Raw genomic sequence first — 21,915 nt, 5'->3', positions numbered from 1 at the left:
GTACAGTATGTAAATAGCATTTGTGTTCAATATAATAAATACGCACATGTCTATTTGCAAACGCGGTGCCTGAATCTGGAAGTATATGCGAGAGACTGCTGCTGGCACTGTCCTGGGACACAGTGGCCAGGGGACAGGGAGGGAAGAGACCATTGACTGTGTCTGTTTTTGAACTGTTTGTACTTTATACCATGTGTGTGCTTTGCAATACAACAAATAAGTCATTTTTAGAAAAATTTTTTAAAAAGCAGGATTTGGAAACAAAATTCCTGTGCTTCTGCATAGGACCTGAGTGTCTGAGGTCTACTCTGCGTAGACCCTGTGGTCCTAGTTACAGACCCTGCGGTCGTGGTCATCCCTGTACAGAGATAGAGGAGAGCACTGGAATCCTGGCGGCAAAAGAACCACACTGGAGGGAGACTTCCTTAAGTTTCTGGGCATTTGGGTTGGCCACCTACGGTTTTCTTTCTAGAATCTCTGATTTAGAACCCTTGAGATTGTGGATCTGAGCCATCTTGGCTTTACTCTTAATACTCAGCCATATCCTTGGCAAAGGGAAAAATAATTTCCTGCCTTCGTTTCATAGATGAGAAGCACAGAGGCAGAAGGGCACTGAGTGGAGAGGTAGAACCTTCCGTTTCCCTCCCATTAGATGCTAGGGAAAATTCACACTAGTTTCCCCTCCTCCAAGGTCTAGTGCATTTGGACCTTGCAAGGGAGGTCCACCCTGAAGGATGTCATCTTGTTCAAAGGCATCGTCTACTCTTCCCTGTTTTGGCTACAAGCAATTTATTTCATCTGGCATTTTACTTACCTTTTATTTATTTTTAGACGCTCTGCATTTGCCTTTTAAATTTCAATTTTGAGGTACAATTGGCATTTAAAATTGTCGGATATTTAAAGTGGATGTGTCATGGTGATTTTATACACGTAGACACAGAAGGGTTTTCCCCGGTTAGTTAATTGACACATCCATCACCTCAGACACTTATCTCTTCTGTTTTGGTGAGAATGCTGAAGTTCTACTCTTAGCAAATTTCAATTCTACAATACGGTATTTTTTTTTTTTAAAGATTTTATTTGGGGCGCCTGGGTGGCTCAGTGGGTTAAGCCGCTGCCTTCGGCTCAGGTCATGATCTCAGGGTCCTGGGATCGAGTCCCGCATCGGGCTCTCTGCTCGACAGGGAGCCTGCTTCCTCCTCTCTCTCTCTCTGCCTGCCTCTCTGCCTACTTGTGATCTCTCTCTGTCAAATAAATAAATAAAATCTTAAAAAAAAAAAGATTAAAAAAAAAAAGATTTTATTTATTTATTTTTTTGTCAGAGAGAGAGAGAGCACAAGCAGGCAGAGTGGCAGGTAGAGGCAGAGAGAGAAGCAGGCTCCCCACTGAGCAAGGAGCCCACTGTGGGACTCAATTCCAGGACCCTGGGATCATGACCTGAAGCAAAGGCAGATACTTAACGACTGAGCCACCCAGGCACCCTTAAGAGTTAAAGTTTTTTTTTTTTTTTCTTTTCTTGGAATTCCACATATAAGGGACAACATGCAGTATTTGTTTTTGTCTGGTTTATTTCACTTTGCATAATAACCTCTGGGTCCATCCATGTCATCCCAAATGACAAGATGTCTTTCTTTCTTTTGGCTGAATAATATTCCAGGTGTGTGTGTGTGTATGTGTGTGTGTGTATCACATCTTCTTTATCCATTCATCCATTGCTGGACAGTTAGGTTGTTTCCGTTATTGGCTATGGTGAATAATGCTTCAGTGAACATGGGGGTGCAGATATCTTTTTGAGATCCTGTTTTCATTTCCTGGAAATATACCCAGAAGTGGATTGCTGGATCATATGGTGGCTCTATTTTTTTATTTCTTTTTTTAAAAATATTTTATTTATTTATTTGACAGAGAGAGAGATCACAAGTAGGTGGAGAGGCAGGCAGAGAAAGAGAGGAAGAAGCAGGCTCCCCGCTGAGCAAAGAGCCTGAAGAGGGGCTCAATCCCAGGACCCTAGGACCATAATCTGAGCCCAAGGCAGAGGCTTCAACCCACTGAACCACACAGGTGCCCGTTTTTTAATTTCTTGAGAAACCTGTATATCATTTTCCATAGCTGCCACACCAATTTACATTCTCTTGGATACCATTTTTTTTAATAAGATTTTTTTTTAAAGCAATCTCTAAACCCAACATGGGACTCAACCTCACAACCCTGAGATCAAGAGTTTCATGCTCCACCAACTGAGCCAGCCAGGCACCCCAACCTTTACATGCCTTTAAATTCAATCCTTGGGGGGGCGCCTGGGTGGCTCAGTGGGTTAAAGCCTCTGCTTTCGGCTCAGGTCATGATCTCAGGGTCCTGGGATCGAGCCCGGCATCGGGCTCTCTGCTCAGCAGGGAGCCTGCTTCCTCCTCTCTCTCTGCTTGCCTCTCTGCCTACTTGTGATCTCTGTCAAATAAATAAATAAAATCTTTAAAAATAAATAAATAAATAAATTCACTCCTTGGGCATTTAAGAGTGTCCCCTCCTTTTCCCCTACCAGTCTGTGCTCATTAAACTCCCATCCTACTCTGTCCCTTTCCTTCGGAAGACAACCTCCCATTCTTTCAATAGATGGGAGCTACTATGATTCTAACGTCCACACTCTGTGCAACGAGTGGATGTTTATTAAGCACCTTTCATGCTGTCTGGGCACTTGGAAGACACTTACTGTGCCAGACTGACAGGTCAATCTTGCTACTGCCACCCCCAGCCCACATTCTGGGATAGACTTACTGGGAACTACACAGGTACTCTTACCTTTAGTCTCAAATTGGTCTGGACCTTTATAAAAGGATCCTTCCTCACTTAATCTGTCCTCTCGTTTTCTTTCTGACCTTCCAACTCTCCCTCTACTGCCTCCTTCTCCAAAGGTAACCCAAAGTTCATCTTCCTCCTTGGACAGCATCAGTAGAGGGAACATTCCCTCTCCCAAGGGCGCTTTCTCCAAGGGGACCCTGTATTTAGTACCACTGCTCTCCATCTATGGTCAGAGTGACTTCTACCCCAGCACAAGAAAACAAGCCTTGACAGCATCTCCCTCATTTCTCAATACCAAATCTAGAAAACCCTCTGGGACCTCACCTCATTTGACCTTATGGCAGTGAACACTGTTCTTTCTTCCCTTTTTCTTGAAACCCTCTCTTTTCTTGGCTTCTGAAATTACCCTCTCTGGGGCACCTGGGTGGCTCAGTCAGTTAATTGTTTGGCTTTGACTCAGGTCGTGATCTAAGGGTCCTGGGATGGAGCCCTACCTTAGCAGGGAGTCTAATTATCCCTTTCCCTCTGCTCCTACCCCTCGCTTGTGTTCTGTCTCTCAGATAAACAAATAAAACCTTAAAAAAATAAATAAAAAATTAAACTCCCTCTCTGGCTCTGCTTTTGCCTCTGAACCTTCTCTCAACTTCTAGATGTCTCCCACCAGGCCTGGGCTGCTTCCTCTCCTCACTCTGGCTATTCTGGGCCGTCCACATACAGCCTGTGGCTGTGTGACCATCTCTGCAGGACCAATTGCCCGAAGCAATGGGTATCTCTCATGCACTCAGCGTGTCCAACACGGAACTCATTAGCGCCTCCCAAGACCTGCACCCCTCCTAGTGTCATTCCACTTACATACACACTCAGCAGATAATGGAAGTAAATTATCCTTTCTCCCTCTTTATCCAAGTCACCAAGTCTGTCAATAGTAACAATGGCTAAAAATTAATGGAGGGCTGGGAGACCTGGGTGGCTCAGTCAGTTGAATGTCCGACTCCTGATTTCGGCTCAGGTCATAATCTCAAGGTCATGGGATTGAGCCTCACATTGGGCTTCCTTCCCACTCAGTGGGGAGTCTCCTCGAGATTCTCTCTTTCCCTCCACCCCCTCCCCCCATTTGCCTGTGTACTCTAAAATATAAGTATTTTTTAATTTTTTAAAAAGATGTTATTTATTTATTTGAGAGACAGAGAAAGAGAGTGAGATAGCATGAGCCGGGGGTGGGAAGGGTGGGGGGAGAGGGAGAGTCTGGCTCCCCACTGAGCTGAACAGGGACCCTGAGATCATGACCTGAGCCAAAGGCAGACACTTAACCAACTGAGCCACCCAGGTGCCCCAATAAATAAATCTTCAAAAAAATTAATTCAGGGCTTAGGGCTTATTATATGCCCTCAAAAAATACATGCAGCGGGGCGCCTGGGTGGCTCAGTGGGTTGAGCCGCTGCCTTCGGCTCGGGTCATGATCTCAGGGTCCTGGGATCAAGTCCCGCATCGGGCTCTCTGCTCAGCAGGGAGACTGCTTTCTCCTCTCTCTCTGCCTGCCTCTCTGCCTACTTGTGACCTCTCTCTGTCAAATAAATAAAAAAATAAAATTAAAAAAAAAATACATGCAGCATCTTACTTAATACCATAATGACCCAAGAGGTTGGTACTATTATGATCCCTATTTTATAGATGAAGAACCTGGAATGACAGAGTAGGGTCCTAGCTCCTCTACTTACTAGCTGTGTGACCCTGGACAATTGATTTACCTCTCTGTGCCCTAGTTCTGTAAAATAGAGGTAACCTTCTTGTAAACGAATCAATATGTAAAGAAACTAGAATACTGCTTGGAACATAGTAAAGCATTATATAAATGTTGAGCATTACTACTTTTCTATCCCAGACTGACTCCAAAGCAAGGGACTTGAACATTAAACAATACTGGATCTCCCAACTACTTCTTTTACCTAAACCATGTTCATTCATTCATTCATTCATTCAATAAGTAATTTTCACCTCTACTGTGTCTGCCAATGCTTTAGGTGCCAGGAATATAGCAGAGAACAAAACCTATGTTCTCATGGCTGCGGAGGGAGCAAACAAACAATAAACAGTCAAGAAACATGCCAGGCAGTAATATGTACCTGCAGATGACTCAGTTAGGGTGATGTGATAGGGAGTCCCTGGGTGGCACTTTTCATTAGAGGATCAGGGAAAACCTCTTAGGTGATATAAACAGATCTGAACAAGGAGCCAGCCATGCCAGTGTTTCCAGAATATTTTCACTCAATCATGCCTTACTGCTTATCTCTCCAGCCTCTTCCTATGAGTGCCCTAATCTTACTCTGAGCCAAACTGCTTGAAAATACCAGAGTCTTCGGGTGCCGGGGGTGGCTCAACCCGTTAAGCATCTGCTTTCTGCTCAGGTCATGATCCAGGGGTCCTGGGACCAAGTTGCTCATTGGGTTTCCTACTTAGCAGGGAGTCTGCTTCTCCCTCTCTCCTTGCCCCCCACCCCATGTTCTCTCTTTCTCTGTCAAATAAGTAAAATCTTTAAAAACAAAACAGAAACAAAAAACCAAAAAAACCCATCAGGGTCTTATTCTACCATGCCTTGGCCCATGCCGTTCTTTCTGTCCCCCATAACCCAAGAAGTGTCTCCTGGTCCCCATCTCAGAGTTCAGAAAATTAACTTCCTCCGGGGATCTCCACAGGTCAGAAAGCAGGGTGCTGACCCCAGTACTGGCCCCAGCCTCCTCCCTGATCAGAGCCCCCATGAGTAGCTGTGGATTTCCTACATACTCAAGTCCCAGGTATATGCTAGTTAAGAACTGCAAAATAACTTGATTGCTCACCAAGAATCCCCATGTGCCCTTGTTAAAATACAAAATCCTGGTCCCCAGCCCAAACCTCTTTAATTAGAATCTCCAGAGGTGATTCTGAACCGCAGTTCAATTATGGAAATACTGTCATAGCCGAAGGTAACAGGCATGGTTTTGTAGAAACATTTTAGGTACCAGCTGCCCAGGATATGTCCTAGGCAGTCTCTATACTGCAGGAAGTGCTCTGCGTTAAATTTGGCACGAGTGAAGTTTGCCCACAATGACCCATCAAAGTAATCGGCAGAAGCACAACGCAAAGAACCCTCTGTGCCTCTGCATTGAGGGAACTTTTCCTTTGGTTTTGACCGACTCCTATCCGTCCTCCTATCACCATTTGGTGATACTGAATTCAGTCACATTTTAATGTATGCTTTAGTTTCAAGTAACAAAAAGGGAACTTGTAAGTGGTCAAAGGGTTGGCTCTGTGCTTGGTCAGGTTCCTCTCTCCACCCCAGTTATGACACCTGGCGATCACCAGAAAGTTCTCTCTCTGGGCCGGCTCCTCATTGGGAGAAATACCTAGTGCGTGAGGTTACTTGACATTAAATATGCTATTTGTGCACCAGCTCAGAAATCCGCGGCTCTCCGGAGGCAGCTTCGGACACGTGGCCCGGGAGAGAGAGCCACCTGCAGACGGGGAATTTCTGGGCCCTCGTTCGTTGGCGGGCGGAGCTGACGTGGGCCTCCGACGAGGGCTCTGCGAACCTATGCGGTCCCCGAGTTTCCGGAGGTCTCGGTCTCATCAGCGGGGAAACGGGAGACGAACGGCTCTCTCCACGGCCGCCGGACCGCTCACCGTGGAGAGCGGGCCGGAGCCGCGCAGCATCTCCAAGGCCTCCTCAGTCGACAGGACCTCGACACATTCGGGAACCCGAAACCACCCCTAGCCAGCCGCCCGGGACTCAGGAACAAGCGGCGCCAAAATCTTCCGTCCCACCGCGCAGACGCCGGAAGAACAGGCCGCGAAGGGGCATTTTAGGAACCGCGGCAACACTACCCAATCGGCGCCAGCCTTGCACAAAGCGAGTCCCGCCCCCAGGGCGCCGCCGCCGAATCCCCTCCCCACTCCCCTACCCGCCTCGGCCCGCCCCCTCCCGCCTGCGTCCCGCCCCGCGCCGTTCTGGGGTAGAGGCTCCCGATTGGTCCAGGGGATGGACGCAACCTCTGATAGGCCGAGACGGAGTCACGAGGGCGCCGTCGTCGGCTTTCCAGAGGCGATTACTGGGCAGGCTCAGTCTTTCGCCTCAGTCTCGAGCGCTAGCTAGCAGCCGAGTATACGTGCTCCTGGATCCTCTGTATCAGCGGCCGCCATCGACGTCGCTTGGGTTGTCTAGGCTCCTCTGCGCCACTCGCCCGCCACACACTCTGCCGGCATAAGCCGCCATCATGGTGAAGCTCGCAAAGGTAAGAAGGCTTGCGCAAGCATGGACGTCGAGGCCTGCTTTCTGAGGAGCGCGCGCGCGGCGCCGCGAGGAGGAGGGCCTGCGCGCCGTCCCGGGCGCGTTCGAGGGCGCCATGCTGCGGGAAATCTCGCGCGATTAGTGGGGAGGTCTCGCGGCTTTTGGTTTTTCGGTGGCTAGGTGAAGCGTTTCGGCAGGTTCCGCGGGTGGTTGCTGCGGCGCGGAAAGACTTCGAGACTGAGTAGGGAGGGGGCGCTGGGCCCCTGGATGGAGGGATGATGCCGAACTCCTGCGCCGGGCCCAAGCGGGACCCCGCCTCCTGACGCACGTGCCCTAGTGCGCGGCCCGCCACGTGGGCCGCGCCGCGTGTGTCCCGGCGTCCGCTGAGGGGACCTGGCGGTGAGGTGGGGGGCGGTGGGATTGCTTTAGATGGAGGCTCTGCGGCCCACGGGATGTCGGCCCCGGCCAGTCGAGCCGACACGAGGTGAACTGCAGAAGGAGTCTTTCCCTCGTGCTTTCTGTGCGGTGCAGCGCGCACATGGTGACCTGTGGGCTATCCCCACGTGGCTCCGCCGGGCCTGGAAGGGGCGGGGTTGTTAATCATGGGGAAGAACTTGAGGGGAGGACCGAAGGTTGAGGTCTGATTTTTTTTTTTTTTTAAAGTTGTCTAAAAGATCCTCCCCTGAATTTGGATTCAGGTGATAGTGTGGGACCTGGTGCCAGAATTTACCAGAGGCTTTTTTTTCAGGTGTAGTTCCCCCCTCCCCCCGCCCCGTGAAGGACTGGATTGTTGGCCGTTAAAATTAGCCAGTAGTAGGGACGCCTGGGTGGCTCAGTTGGTTAAGCAGATGCCTTCGGCTCAGGTCATGATCCCAGCGTCCTGGGATCGAGTCCCACATCAGGCTCCTTGCTCGGCAGGGAGCCTGCTTCTCCCTCTGCCTCTGCCTGCCTCTCTGTCTGCCTGTGCTCGCTCTCTCTCTGACAAATAAATAAATAAAATCTTTAAAAAAAAAATTAGCCAGTAGTAGTCAATTAGATTCATGCGTGAGGTCATGGTCGATTTTGCAAGTATAGTTTTAAAAACGGATGTGCTTAACGAAGGCAAAAGGAAAAGGGACATAATTCGTTGTAGCTGCTTTTTCATCCTTGGGTTTTTGTAAAACCCGACAGGAATAATGGGGTGGGGGTTGACAATTTCTGTTTTAACATTGACCTCAGTAATGGGTTTTCGTGTTAGTTTTTATATTTGGCAGTGGAAAAGATAGGGTTTTAAGAAAGGGAGGTGACTGCTGAAGAATGATGGCAAAAATATGAATGATCTGAGATGTACCTGTAATATGCTAAATGTCTCTTTTAGGCTGGTAAAAATCAAAGTGACCCCAAGAAAATGGCTCCTCCCCCAAAAGAGGTAGAAGAAGACAGTGAAGATGAGGACATGTCAGAAGATGAAGATGATGAAAGCAGTGGAGAAGAGGTAATTATATACGACTTAATGCAGATTTGTGTTTCACTATGAAATGGAGAGTTAAAAGAGGGCGAATTGGATGTCTGAAAATTGTGACAAAAATAAGATTATATTCATTCATCCACGGCTTGCTGAGATGATTGTTTCCCAAGCTCTTCATTGACCTGTTAATAGAGGTAAGTATTTGAATTTGAGAGAAAAGATTGGGAGTCTCCCTTTTCATGAGCACTGTGGAGAGCTTGGTGTTAATGTTGTGTCAAGTTGTGACATTTAGTTTGACTCTGTTAACCTAACATACTAGATGAGTAAAGAGCCTGAACTGTTAATTGTTAAGTGAGTGGCATTGCTGTGCCTTGTATTCAGGTTTGAGGTTAGCTTTACCAGAATAATAATAAGAGTTGTTGTAATTATTTTCCCAGCCTCCAAGTGGGATTTACTCTCTATTCCATTGTCTGTGAGTTTTCTGGTAACTGGTTACTGCAACTCTTGGTGTGGGTTGAGGGTTGCTACCTCCCTGTGTTAACCTGTTACCATTCCTGGCTACTATTTTCTCAGCTGTGAAGACAGCTAACTAGTATATTTGTGCTCAGATTTCTCGTGTCGAGTTTAATCAAGGTTTTACTGATAATACATTAGCCAGTAAAACTGTCAGTGAGCAAAAAGTAGAACTTAGGTGTAGTACAGTTAGATGTAGAGAAATGATTTTTATTAATAAGCTTAAGATGCTCACTCTTTGTATTAGGTTTGTAAGGGCTAACTGTCCAGTATATTTGATACCCATTTTCTGGTTTTAAGAGTGAGCCTTCAGTGAACTTCATACCACTGCCCACTGTAGGACCTCTAAATGATTTAGTAGCATTTAAGAAGTAGAGCTTTTTTTATTTGGAAGACTTTAAATTACATCTTTCAATTCATAATTTGTAACAATATGTGAGGTTGGTGCTGTTACCCTTTACAGAGGAGGAAAAAAGTTAAGGTTTAAAATGAAAAGCCTTGCCTAAGGCTGTCATACAGTGGCAGGTGGGATGCAGGCAGTCTGTTGTCAAGAGTCCAGGTTAGGCTGTGCGGCTTTAAAGATGGGGTTATAATGCATGAGATATTTTAATGGTCAAGAGGTTATGGTTGAGTATTTCACTTGAAGATGAAGGCAATGATTTCAGGCACATGAAAGGACCCATGTTATGGCCCTGTAGTTTAACGTGCTAACAAACATCCAGTGCATATGGTCTGGAGCCAGAACCAGTTCCAGAAGTTACTACTCATTCACGAAACCAAGGCCGTCTTTCTGGGTTTGGAAACAGCCTTATGTTTGATTTTGTTTATTCTTCAGGTTATCATTCCTCAGAAAAAAGGCAAGAAGGCTGCCACCACTCCAGCAAAGAAGGTGATGGTTTCCCCAACAAAAAAAGTCACAGTTGCCACACCAGCCAAGAAAGCAGTTGTTACCCCTGGCAAAAAGGCAGCGGCTACACCAGCCAAAAAGACCGTTGCACCTGCCAAAGCAGTAGCAACACCTGGCAAGAAGGGAGCCACACCAGGCAAGGCATTGGTAGCAACCCCTGGTAAGAAAGGAGCAGCCACCCCAGCCAAGGGAGCAAAGAATGGTAAGAATGCTAAGAAGGAAGACAGTGATGAGGAAGAAGATGATGACAGTGAAGAGGAGGACGAGGAGGATGAGGATGAAGATGAAGATGAGGATGAATTTGAGCCAGCGGTGATGAAAGCAGCTGCTGTTGCCCCTGCTTCCGATGATGAGGATGATGATGAGGAAGAAGAAGATGAAGACGATGAGGAGGATGATGAAGATGAGGAGGAAGATGGTAAGGATTTCTTTCATTAGTTCCTGGGCTACTTTTGTAAGATAGATTGGGATGAGGTTTTAGCAGTAATGCTGTGTATTCCATGACAACCTGGAGTTAGATGAAAGCCATTCCAGGGGTTTCTGGGATGTTTATGGTACACTAGACTTGAGTTACCCAAAATGATTACCTGCCCCTGAGAAAATGCTTAAAATGGCATATTTTGTGAGTATTTTTCATAATGGCAGATTTTGCTTCCAACCAATCTGTTAATTTCCTTCCATAATTTGCTAAGCACAGTGGTATTAATAGAATTACATTTCCTTTAGATTTCTTTTTTTTTTTTTTAAGATTTTATTTATTTGACAGGAGAGAGATCACAAGTAGGCAGAGCAGAAGGCAGAGAGAAAAGGGGAAGCAGGCTCCCCGCTGAGCAGAGAGCCTGACGTGGGGCTCGATCCCAGGACCCTGAGATCATGACCTGGGCCAAAGGCAGAGATATAACTCACTGAGCCACCCAGGCACCCCTCATTTAGATTTTCTTAGAACTTAATAATGTTTTGGTAGAATTCTCTTGAGTTTTTTACTAAGTTGCATCACTTTCAGACTCTGAAGAAGAAGCTATGGAGACTACACCAGCCAAAGGGAAGAAAGCCCCTGCAAAAGCTGTTCCTGTGAAGGCCAAGAGCACAGCTGAGGATGAAGATGAAGAAGATGATGATGAGGATGAAGATGATGAGGAGGAGGATGAGGAAGATGAGGAGGAGGAGGAGGAGGAAGATGAGGAGGAGGAGGAGGAGGAAGAGGAAGGTATTAAAAGTTAGATTCTGAAGTACGCCCTGAAATTTTTATTTGAAGGAGACAACTTCAGGGGCATCTGGCTGGCTCAGTTGGTAGAGCTTGCAGCTTATGACCGTGGAGTCATGAGTTGGAGCCACACGTTGGGCACAGAGGTTACTTTATCCAAAAAAAGGGAGGCACTTCATTATGTGTGGCTACTGACTGGTAACCAGATTGTTTGAAATCTTGTCCAGAGCCTGTTAAAGAAGCACCTGGAAAACGAAAGAAGGAAATGGCCAAACAGAAAGCAGCTCCTGAAGCCAAGAAGCAGAAAGTAGAAGGTAACTAGGGAATGGGAGATAAGGGAGGGTTAGGGTGCCTAATAGCACAAGTGATGAACAATAAAGGGACTTAATACTGAAACCTGATGTGATGTTAATGATATCTGATGTGCTCTGTGTAGAAATGGCATAGTGGAAGTTTAAGTTCTTGCCATACTTTGCAGATAGAATAGACTAATTTTGAGTTTATATTTTGTATAGCTACAGAACCAACTACATCATTCAATCTTTTTGTTGGAAACCTGAACTTCAGCAAATCTGCTCCTGAATTAAAGACAGGCATCAGTGACCTTTTTGCTAAAAATGATCTTGCTGTTGTGGATGTCAGAATTGGTGTGTCTAGGTAAGTATGAGGGAGTTCTTTACGTTGTTTCTGGGTTTGCAAGTCTTTTAAATGTTAGACACTAATGAATTAAGTAACTAGATTATCAAAATACAAAATCCCAAATCAAAGTTTTCAAAATCTCCTTTAAATTTTGTTAATGCACTAAATTGTGCATTGCACAATTTAGTTAAATTGTTAATTTAACTAACTTGCACATTACACAGTTTAGTTAAATTGTTAATGCACTAAATAAGTTGATGCTTATGTTTCTAGAATAATCTAAAAATACTGGAGTTGGGGCACCTGAGTGGCTTAGTCAGTTATGCGTCTGCCTTTGGTCATGATCCCAGGGTCCTGGGATCCAGTCCCGAATTGGGCTCCCTGCTCAGTGGAGAGTCAGCTGCTTCCTCTGCCTCTTTACCCCATGCTTGTGCATGCCTACTTGCCTTTTGTCAAATCTTTAAAAAAGAAAAAAAAAACGGGTAGTGGATTTGAAGAGCTATAATTGTTACTGCTTTTAGATAGAATTTTCTTAGTGCTTAAAACAGGTTCTTTTGACAGTTAATACCAGTTGTTATGAGCAGTATGGTTACTACGACATCAAAGGTGAACTCCCATTTCTTCCCCATATTTACACTTGGCACTGTAGGTGCTTTTTTACTTGTTTGTTTGCCATCTCAAATTAGTGTTCCTGCTCTCCAGTATGTGTTCTGTAGTTCGTATTTTTTAATGGGGTTTTCCCCCACTAATACTTTTTTCATCTTACCACCTTAAAGGAAGTTTGGCTATGTGGATTTTGAATCTGCTGAAGACCTGGAAAAAGCTTTGGAGCTCACTGGTTTGAAAGTTTTTGGCAATGAAATTAAACTAGAAAAACCAAAGGGAAAAGACAGTAAGAAAGGTATGTAAGGCTTCAGGTCATTGTGATAGTGCTCTCTCCTAATTTTTAATGGGTATGTATCTGGTCAGGAGGTAAGTGGCCAGACAGTTCAGTTTTCTTCCTTATAATGTGAGGACTCAGTGAGTTCAAGTGTTGACATCTACTGCTTGCTGGTGTTATAAATTCTCAAATCTCAGGTAAGCAAGAATAGACTTGGATTAAAAAAGAATTGGATAATATAGATGGGGTTCTTTTCCTCACTGGAACTAGATTAGGTCCCCCAACTACTCTTTCTGTATCCTTTACCTTTTCTCTGTTCACTTGTCTTGTTTTAAAATGTTCATAATTTTTTAATTCAAAAGTTACCGAGCACCTGTTTTAGTTTAAACTTTGTTCTAAGTATTCAGTGTACAGTTTGCTTGAATTATGACAGCATTTTGTTTTTGCCACTGCTGCATCTCCATACTGGCAGAGTGCCTTGTGTGTTGTATCTCGGGTTACTTGTTGAACAGAACTTTTCCATTAGCTGATACTTGTGGGTTAAGGGAATGTCTTTTAGGCCATACGTTTCCAGTTCTGTCTTTTTTATTTAGATCGAGATGCGAGAACACTTCTGGCTAAAAATCTGCCTTACAAAGTTACTCAGGATGAATTAAAAGAAGTATTTGAAGATGCTGTGGAGATCAGATTAGTCAGCAAGGATGGAAAGAGCAAAGGGTATGTTTTGTGTCTGTGGAATGTTGAGTTTTATTAAAATAATTGGATTTCCCTGGTTTTGTAATTTTGATCTCACTGAGGTGTGTGTGATACTGGGCAAATTAACCTTTAATCACTGCCTCTGTTTCCTATCTGTACAGTGGAGATAATATACTCAACCCGCACTGTGATTTTTAAAAGGCAAGCTCATGTATAAAGAACTGTGCAGTATGCTTAGTTTTATAAGTAATAGTAGTTACGCAGTGAGGTGTGGTTACCGTGAATAAATATTCTGGGTATACTTGGCAGCCTTTTGTAGTATGGGAGGAAAGTTTTCATTGAAAAGTAGAATATGGCAGAAAACGAGAACATTTTAGTTTGAAACAAAGAATGCTTTACTTGTACTCATTTGAAACAAGGTTCTGTTGCTGAGATTAAAACATTTGTGTTAAAAAAATATGATTATTAGGGGTGCCTGGGTAGTTCAGTCGTTAAGCGTCTGCCTTCGGCTCAGGTCATGATCAGGTCCTGTGATCAAGCCCTGCTACATGGGGAAGGCTGCTTCTCCCTCTCCCGCCACCACCCCCCACCACCCGCTTGTGTTCACTCTCTCATTGTGTCTCTCTCTGCCAAATAAATAAAACCTTAAAAATAATGGTTTTTAGGGACACCTGGGTGGCTCAGTCATTGGGTATCGGCTATCAGCTTGGGTGGTAGTCCTGAGGTCCTGGGATTGAGCCCTCTGTTGGGAAGCCTTCTCCTCTCTCACTCCCTCTGCTTGTGTTTGCGCACTCGCTGTCTCTGTCAAATAAAGTCATCTTTTAAAAAAAAAAAAATACAGTTTTTGAAAACGAGTTCTTTGTGATATCCCCCCCCATTGTTGCAGGATTGCTTACATTGAATTTAAGACAGAAGCTGATGCAGAAAAAACCTTGGAAGAAAAGCAGGGAACAGAGATAGATGGGCGGTCTATTTCCCTGTACTACACTGGAGAGAAGGGTCAAAGTCAAGACTATAGAGGTGGAAAGAATAGCACTTGGAGTGGTAAGAATTTATAGGATTCTGGGATTGATGGGTTGGAATCTTTGTGCTTTAAGTTAACTAATCAGATGTAGAAAAACATCAAACAAGCTATGCCTCTATTTGTAATAACTGTCTTGAGTGAGAGTTGTACGAAGTCATTTTGCATTAGAATATAGATTAGCTTCCTTCGAGTGTATGCTTTTTTACTTTAGTGTGCATTGATAGATTAGAATCTAGGAAGATGGTAGACAAGTAGCTTTTAGGTCTCTAGGTAACAGGACTGAAACGGTGCATGACTAGTGCTCAGTCTGAGTAATAGGTGGAAGTCCACCTGCGTCGCGGTTGGTATGCTAACTCTTCCTAGGTATGGGAGTTCTTGAGGAAGGTATTATAGCTGTGACTAAACTTGGTGACCGTTGCTTCAGAGTCTTCATTTGTTGTTTTTGGTTTTTTGTTTATCTGTTTTTTGTTTTTTTTTTTTTTTTTTTGTAGGTGAATCAAAAACACTGGTTTTAAGCAACCTTTCTTACAGTGCAACAGAAGAAACCCTTCAGGAAGTATTTGAGAAGGCAACTTTTATTAAAGTGCCCCAGAACCAAAATGGCAAATCTAAAGGGTAAAATAACTAGTATCTTTAGGTTACCCATTAATGTGCTCTAAGAATGTATTGCATAGCTCTAAAAAGGGGGGTAAAATTATTGTTTTTCCTGGATACTACTGGAAGCTGAATCATCTTAGCTCCACAGATTTGTATAAAGAGCATCATTTAAGTGTCTCCTTAAGGTAAAAGGCGTGGTGGTGGTAGATGACAGCATAGGAGCCATGTGCTTGGTGACTTGCTCTAAGTATTGATTGATTGTTCTCAGGTATGCATTTATAGAATTTGCTTCATTTGAAGATGCTAAAGAAGCTTTAAATTCCTGTAATAAAAGGGAAATTGAGGGCAGAGCAATCAGACTGGAGTTGCAAGGACCCAGAGGATCACCCAATGCCAGAAGCCGTGAGTTATATTTAATAGGGTATGGTGTTGTGGGTCAGCAATCCTCGGTGTGTTGCTGTATTGGGGTGTTTTGTTTTGGGGGGTCTTTTGGGTTCGATTTAGAGATGAACTTTTTTGTTTATCTCTTGTTGCTGAGTGAAGGATACTGGATATGATGACTGATTATCTGAGAAAATAATTGATGAAATCTCAAGAAAATTCCTCTAGATAGTCAAGTTCTGATCCAGCTGTCTTCTCCAAGCAGCACATCTGCCCCTGGTTACTGCCCTGTGTGATCATTGCAAAAAGCTTTCTGCTTAGGGAGCTCTCTGTCTGATTTGCATTGCTTCTGCTTTCCATAAAGGATCTGAGATAGGATCTCAGCTGCTCTGGTAATCAGTGTAAGTTTAAGATGGTGCTTGATATATGTCTTTTGTTTTAATTCATGAGTTTACTAAGTTGCTTTTACCTGCTTTTTTTTTTAAAGTAGCCTTTAAGTGAAGGGCTTGCATCTGCTAAGATGAGCATTCTTGGCCAGTAGTCTCATACTGGACATATTGAAAGCCAGCATCTGGTTATTGTGAATGGTGGCTTTAGGTAAAATGTACAATTTTTCTTCCGTAGAGCCGTCCAAAACTTTGTTTGTCAAAGGTCTGTCTGAGGATACCACAGAAGAAACATTAAAGGAGTCGTTTGATGGCTCTGTTCGGGCAAGGATAGTCACTGACCGGGAGACTGGGTCCTCCAAAGGGTAAGCTGAGCAGGGAATGTTCAGCGTCTGCTAAGTGGAGACCTCCCATCTGGCAGATCTTCTCATTGAGCTCCTTTCTGTCGATTGGTGGCAGTTTACGGATTCGCACGAGAAGAAGAGACAATTCACAGTTAGCATTATTTTACCTTCTGTCCTTTCAGAGGTATATTTTGCTGTTTTGTGAGACATTTCTGAGGTTCAAACAGTAAAATCAGTTTCAACCTTCTGGGTAGCTCCTATTACTGGGGTCTTTCTCCGTTGATCGCACCTGTTTCCTATGGGATTGGTGTCTAGCATGTGAGGTTAATCCAGGCACTTGTTCAGTATGTCTTCTGTAATGGGCAATTTCATTTGGCCTTTTAGGTTTGGTTTTGTAGACTTCAACAGTGAGGAAGATGCCAAAGCTGCGAAGGAGGCCATGGAAGATGGTGAAATTGATGGAAACAAAGTTACTTTGGACTGGGCCAAGCCTAAGGGTGAAGGTGGCTTTGGAGGCCGCGGTGGAGGCAGAGGTGGCTTTGGAGGCCGAGGTGGTGGCAGAGGAGGCCGAGGTGGATTTGGTGGCAGAGGCCGGGGAGGCTTTGGAGGTAAGGAGGCTGGGGGGCTTCGTTTTGTATGTACTGGGCACTGTGGCACATGCACTAAACAATGTGCCCAGAGCCCAGGGTCCATTGTCTCAGTCTCCAGGTTCTCACTGGTCACTCTGGGGAGGGGAGGGTTCCCGGCAGCTTTGCACTTAACTCTTTAATAATGTCTTGCCTTCCTATAGGGCGAGGAGGCTTCCGAGGAGGCAGAGGAGGAGGGGGAGACCACAAGCCACAAGGAAAGAAGACGAAGTTTGAATAGTTTCTTCCATCCCTCTGTTTTTCCCTCTTCTGTTTGAAAGAAAAGGACTCTGGGGTTTTTACTCTGTTACCTGATCAATGACAGAGCCTTCTGAGGACATTCCAAGACAGTACAGTCCTATGGTCTACTTGGAAATTCGTATAGATAACATTTCAAGGGAGATACCCTGTTGGTTTTGACTGGATATTCATATAAACTTTTTAAAGAGATGAGTGATAGAGCTAATCCTTATCTGTAAGTTTTGAATTTATATTGTTTCTTCCCATGTACAAAAACCATTTTTTTCCTACAAATAGTTTTGTTTTTTGTTTTTTGCGTTGGGGGGTGTAAAGGAAAGCAGAATGTTTTATCATGGTTTTTGCTTCAGCAACTTTGGGACAAATTAAAAGTCCTAAACTCTGGTGCCAGACTTGTACTTCCTAGAGTGTTTCTCCTGGACTGTAGTGAAGGTGGAGCATGGCAAAGCCAGCTCGGCCACTCCAGGTCCACCCCGCCACCCCTCCTGGAAGTGCTTGATAAATTGGTTTCAAGTATTCTGGCTGTAAATTTTGGTGAAATGGCTGGAAAGGTGAAATGAAAGGCTTGTTGGAATTCCCTGTGCCTTATCCTGCTTGTAGGAGGCCTGAGAATATCAGGTATCCTGAAGAAGTTCTGGAGAGGGGCCAGGAGCACATTGGTCAGGCCTCCTGAGGCATGCGGTGGAGAGCGAGGATTCTGGAATTGGCAGTGACTCCATAGAATTTGTGCCAGATGACTGAACCATGGGGGCTTTGGGACTGTGAGTGAGCCTGGAGAGGAAACTATCAATCCAGTGGGTGGACTTTGTATTTTTTCTAAGTCCTCCAACACCCTCAGGTTAAACTGATGAGAAAGGGCTTTGGTATTAGCCTGTGTTTGGTAGTCCCTAATTTAAGTATCTTTGTCCTCTCTACCTCTAATAAAAGTTAAGGGACATATGAAAGATCTGTGCCAAGGGATTAACAGGATTACTTAAACAATGCCCCAGATGCTACAGAGCAGAAATCCTTTAACCTAGCCATCCAAATCCAAACACCACATGGACTCTAACCACCTGTTTCGATCAGACTAGTCAACATGTTGAAGGGGTACCTGGCTAGTGGAGCATTCAGCTCTTAGTTTTAGGGTGAGTTTGAGTCCCACATTAGGTACAGAAATTACTTAAAAATAAATTTAAAATTATTTTAATTAACCTATAATGTATCATTTACCCCAGGGATACAGGTCTGGTCGTCCGGCTTACACATTTCACAGCACTCCACGATATATCACATACTCTACCCAATGTCCATAACCTAGCCACCCTCTCCGTACCCCCTCCCCCCAAGCAACCCTTGAGTTTGTTTTGTGAGCTTAAGTTTCATGGGTTGTCTCCCTTCTGATCCCATTTTGTTTCACTTTTTCTTCCCTACCCCCACCCACACCTCTCAAATTCCTTGTATCAGGGAGATGGTGATAATTGTCATTCTCTGATTTATTTCACTCAGCATAATACCCTCTAGTTCCATCCACGTTGTTGAAAATGGCAAGATTTCATTTTTTTTGATGGTTGCATAGCATGTCATTGTTTAAATATTTTTAAAAAGTTCTATATATGCACATACACACTGGAGAATTTTGGGCTTAGAGGGCAGCCAAACGAAATCAATGGACAGTTCAGTTTTGTCCTGTTTTGGGTTGCATTATGGGGTGAGGAGACCTAAGGTTCACACATCATCTGTGACCTGAACCAGTCCTGTTGCGTGTACTGTGGATGGAGATGACAGATGGCCTCCTTGGAGGGGGAGCGTGCCATTGGCAGTTTGGTGCTGCTATGAAGAAAGCCACCCAGCAGGGGCAAGTTCTCTGACCAGTCAAACCTAAAAAAAAGTTGGCATTCTGTAACTCTAGAATCAAAAGTTTGAGTTGGAGCACGTGGGTTTAAGTCTGTTAGCTCTTAAACTACAGCAAAGATGAGTGGCATTCAAAATTTGTATCAGTGGCAGGTGAGTGCCCCAGCACTGGACTTGGAGGAAGGCCCATGAGGCTGGTGTTAGGCTCTTTTGAGACCCAGCAAAGGATTTCTAGGGTCTTAATGGCCCTACAGCGTTTTCTTATGGGGGTGCTTATCCTGGTTGTCTACTCTCCTGTAGGTCTGCAGGTTTAAGAAAACCTGAAAACAGGGGATTTGGCCATTAGGAACATGAATTGGGGTTGCTGTTGGCCCAGGCCGAGCACAGCCCATGCCCAGGGACTATTCAAATGCTGTGAAATAGGATTTGATTGCCCCAGGCTTCGGGTGGAGGTTTTGTCCCTTAACTTGCTGGAGAGAAGGGAAACTTACTCCCACCATTAAGAGTTGCTCTTCTATGTATATTTCTTAATTTGAGAGAGTGTATGGAGGGAGAGGAAGAAGCCCACTTCCTGATAAGCAGAGAGAGCCAGTCCTGGGGTTTGATTTCAGGGCCCAAGATCATGACCTGAGCTGAAGTCAGATGTTTAACCAACTGGACCACTTATGTATGCTTTTTAAATTTTATTTTTAGATGTTTTTTGTTTGACAGTGAGGGAGGGAACACAAGCAGTGAGTGTGGGAGAGGGAAAAAGCAGACTTCTGCCAAGCAGGGAGACCAATGCGGGGCTTGATCCCAGGACCTTGGGATCATGACCTGAGCCAAAGGCAGATGCTGACAACTGAGCCACCAAGCGTCCCAATATACTTTTAATAAAAGAGGGAATGTTCCGGGTTGCCTGGGTGATTCAGTGGGTGAAGTCTCTGCCTTCCGCTCAGGTCATGGTCTCCTGGTCCTGGGATCGAGCCCCATGTCCGGCTCCCTGCTCAGCGGGGAGCCTGCTTTCTCCTCTCTGTCCGCTGCTCTGCCTGCTTGTGATCTCTGTCAAACGGATAAATCTTTAAAAAAAAAAAAAGAATGTTCCTGACGCCGGGCCTGGGGTGTACCAGGCATTTACCTCAGCCCCTCTATATACCTGCTGTGGGCAGAAAATTAAGGTTCGTTCTCACTTTCTGCTACTTGGTTCATCATTAAGGAAGGGCGACAGTCTAGCCCTGTTACTGCTGGTAGTTCCAGAGGTGGTCTGACTTGGGTGGAATGGAAGGGAGATTGAAGGTAGCCCTGAAAGGCCAAAGGGGAAACATCAGCTTTCTATACAGGGACTGGAATCCTTCAAATAAATGTTTTAATCCTAAGCCTCCCTGACGACTGGTTTTGGATTTGGTGGGTTGGGGGAAGATTTTGCAGCCATTTTAGAAAAGCATGTTCCCTTTAGGAAATGGTTGTCGCTGCTTTTGTCATTCTTCCAGCAGGTGGCAGCACATCCACAAGGATGTGGAACCCTGAGGCTTCGTTTCAGCCCAATGTGTTTTTGACTTCAAACTTACTCTCCGGTTAAGTGCTGGGGCTTGGGAATCTGCAAGGAAACAGTCCACTTAGCACACCTGAGAGATGCTATGGAATCAACAGACAACTCCATTTTATTGAACCTTCGTCTTGTGCCCTTTCTCAGCGTTACCCCATTTTTCTGTGCTTGGTTCACTTAATGATCTCCTTTGGTTTTGTTTGGTGTAAAGATTTTTATTCATTTATTTGGCAGCACAAGCAGGGGGAGTGGCAGGCAGAGGGAGAGAGAGAAGCAGGCTATCCACAGAGCAGGGGGAACCCGATGTGGGACTCAATCCCAGGACCCCTGGGTCATGACCGAGCAGAAGGCAGACGCTCAACAACTGGGCCACCTCAGTGCCCCTAATGATCTCTTATATCTCAGTCTCTGTCTCCCCTCAATCTAAAAATGTCCCCACACTTCTCATTAAAAAAAAAAAATTGTCCCCTGGGGTGCCTGGGTGGTTCAGTCAGTCAAGTATCTGCTTTCAGAGTCTGGATGATGTCCCATGTTGGGCTCTGCTCAGGAGGAAGTCGGCTTCTCCTCCCTCTGTCTACCGCTCCCCCTGCTTGTGCATGTGCACGCGTGCTCTCTCTGCCTGCCAAATAAATTTAAAAAGACCGTCCCCTGATCTGACCTCCCCACCCAGTTATTCCCACTTCCTTTCATTGCCAAACTTTGAGAAGGACCACACTCCTGCCTCCCACTCCTTTTTTCCAGCATTGTGGCTTCTGTCCACCTGCTTACCTGCAGCCTCTGATAGATGATCGCTCCTTCCATCCTGAAAGTCCCTTCTCCACCCTCAGAATGGGCAGACACAGTAGTGTGGAGGCTTTGTGATACCGGGCTGTGGTGGAGAGGGAAAGAAAAGAACAAAGAGTCCTGGGATTAGATCCTTTCAACAGACTGCAATTAATAGCTGTGCATCAGTTGCTGTCCCCCTCAGGTCAGGTAACGCAGCCACTGAGGGCAAAGGCCCATAGAGTTCCTCTATTACTGGTCCCTCCACATGGAAACATGAAAAGAACACATAAGTCCCTGCCAAGCTCTGAGTAGAGGGACTTGGTTTTGTTCATTATTCTGTCTCATGGGCCTAGGACAGTGCCTGACATGCAGTAGGTACTCAGTGATGAACGAAGGAAGCCTGGAGAAACTCCCCCCAGCTGCAGGGAAAGCTGTGATAGTGGGAGATAACCGAGGCCTGATGTTCCTGTTCTTAACATGTATTTTTAAAGTTCTTCACATTTGTGTATAGGGTTTCTGGTAAAGCCTTTGAATCTCTCAGAATAATCTCAAGATTATTTATTTAAAAGAAAAGAGTACAGGGGCACCAGACTGGCTCAGTCAGGAGCATGTGACTCTCAATCTCAGGGTTGTGAGTTTGAACCCCATGTGGGGTGTAAAGATTACTTTAAAAATCTTGAAAAAAAAATAAGGATTACAAAGGAAACCAATTATATTGAGGTAAAATCATTAAAATTTTTATTTTTTAAAGATTTTATTTATTTATTTGAGAGAGAGTTCACAAGTAGGCCGAGAGGCAGGCAGAAAGAGAGCAAAGCAGGCTCCCTGCTTTA

The 21,915-nt window shown here is 45.0% G+C and overlaps 2 protein-coding genes and 3 non-coding genes across 6 annotated transcripts in view; all 5 read left to right on the top strand.

The window, feature by feature from the left end:
• The window catches only part of LOC122902411 (serine/arginine repetitive matrix protein 1-like), a 40,006-nt gene extending 32,972 nt beyond the window's left edge, over nt 1–7,034 (top strand). For both annotated transcript variants that reach the window (XM_044241844.1, XM_044241845.1), the window contains exon 3: nt 6,224–7,034. In XM_044241844.1, the coding sequence (XP_044097779.1) occupies nt 6,224–7,034 (811 nt within the window). The remainder of the gene's footprint in view (nt 1–6,223) is intronic.
• Nucleotides 6,906–17,351, top strand: NCL (nucleolin). Its single transcript, XM_044241841.1, has 14 exons — nt 6,906–7,061; nt 8,415–8,531; nt 9,853–10,342; nt 10,928–11,131; nt 11,356–11,442; nt 11,644–11,785; nt 12,544–12,668; nt 13,241–13,364; nt 14,230–14,387; nt 14,859–14,982; nt 15,233–15,366; nt 15,970–16,096; nt 16,460–16,683; nt 16,866–17,351. Exons 1-14 carry the CDS (start codon nt 7,044–7,046, stop codon nt 16,940–16,942), a joined length of 2,151 nt encoding a protein of 716 aa, XP_044097776.1. The 5' UTR covers nt 6,906–7,043; the 3' UTR covers nt 16,943–17,351.
• LOC122903883 lies at nt 11,486–11,555 on the top strand. The gene has a single exon (XR_006384084.1). It is a non-coding gene; the product is annotated as a small nucleolar RNA SNORD82 (small nucleolar RNA).
• Nucleotides 15,513–15,593, top strand: LOC122903884. Its single transcript, XR_006384085.1, has one exon. It is a non-coding gene; the product is annotated as a small nucleolar RNA SNORD20 (small nucleolar RNA).
• Nucleotides 16,153–16,287, top strand: LOC122903871. Its single transcript, XR_006384071.1, has one exon. It is a non-coding gene; the product is annotated as a small nucleolar RNA SNORA75 (small nucleolar RNA).
• Nucleotides 17,352–21,915: the final 4,564 nt, after the last annotated feature.

The sequence above is a fragment of the Neovison vison genome, chromosome 3 (genome assembly GCF_020171115.1).
Source record: "Neovison vison isolate M4711 chromosome 3, ASM_NN_V1, whole genome shotgun sequence".
In the NCBI taxonomy this organism is placed as follows: domain Eukaryota; kingdom Metazoa; phylum Chordata; class Mammalia; order Carnivora; family Mustelidae; genus Neogale; species Neogale vison.
This window is presented reverse-complemented; position numbering and strand designations above follow the sequence as displayed.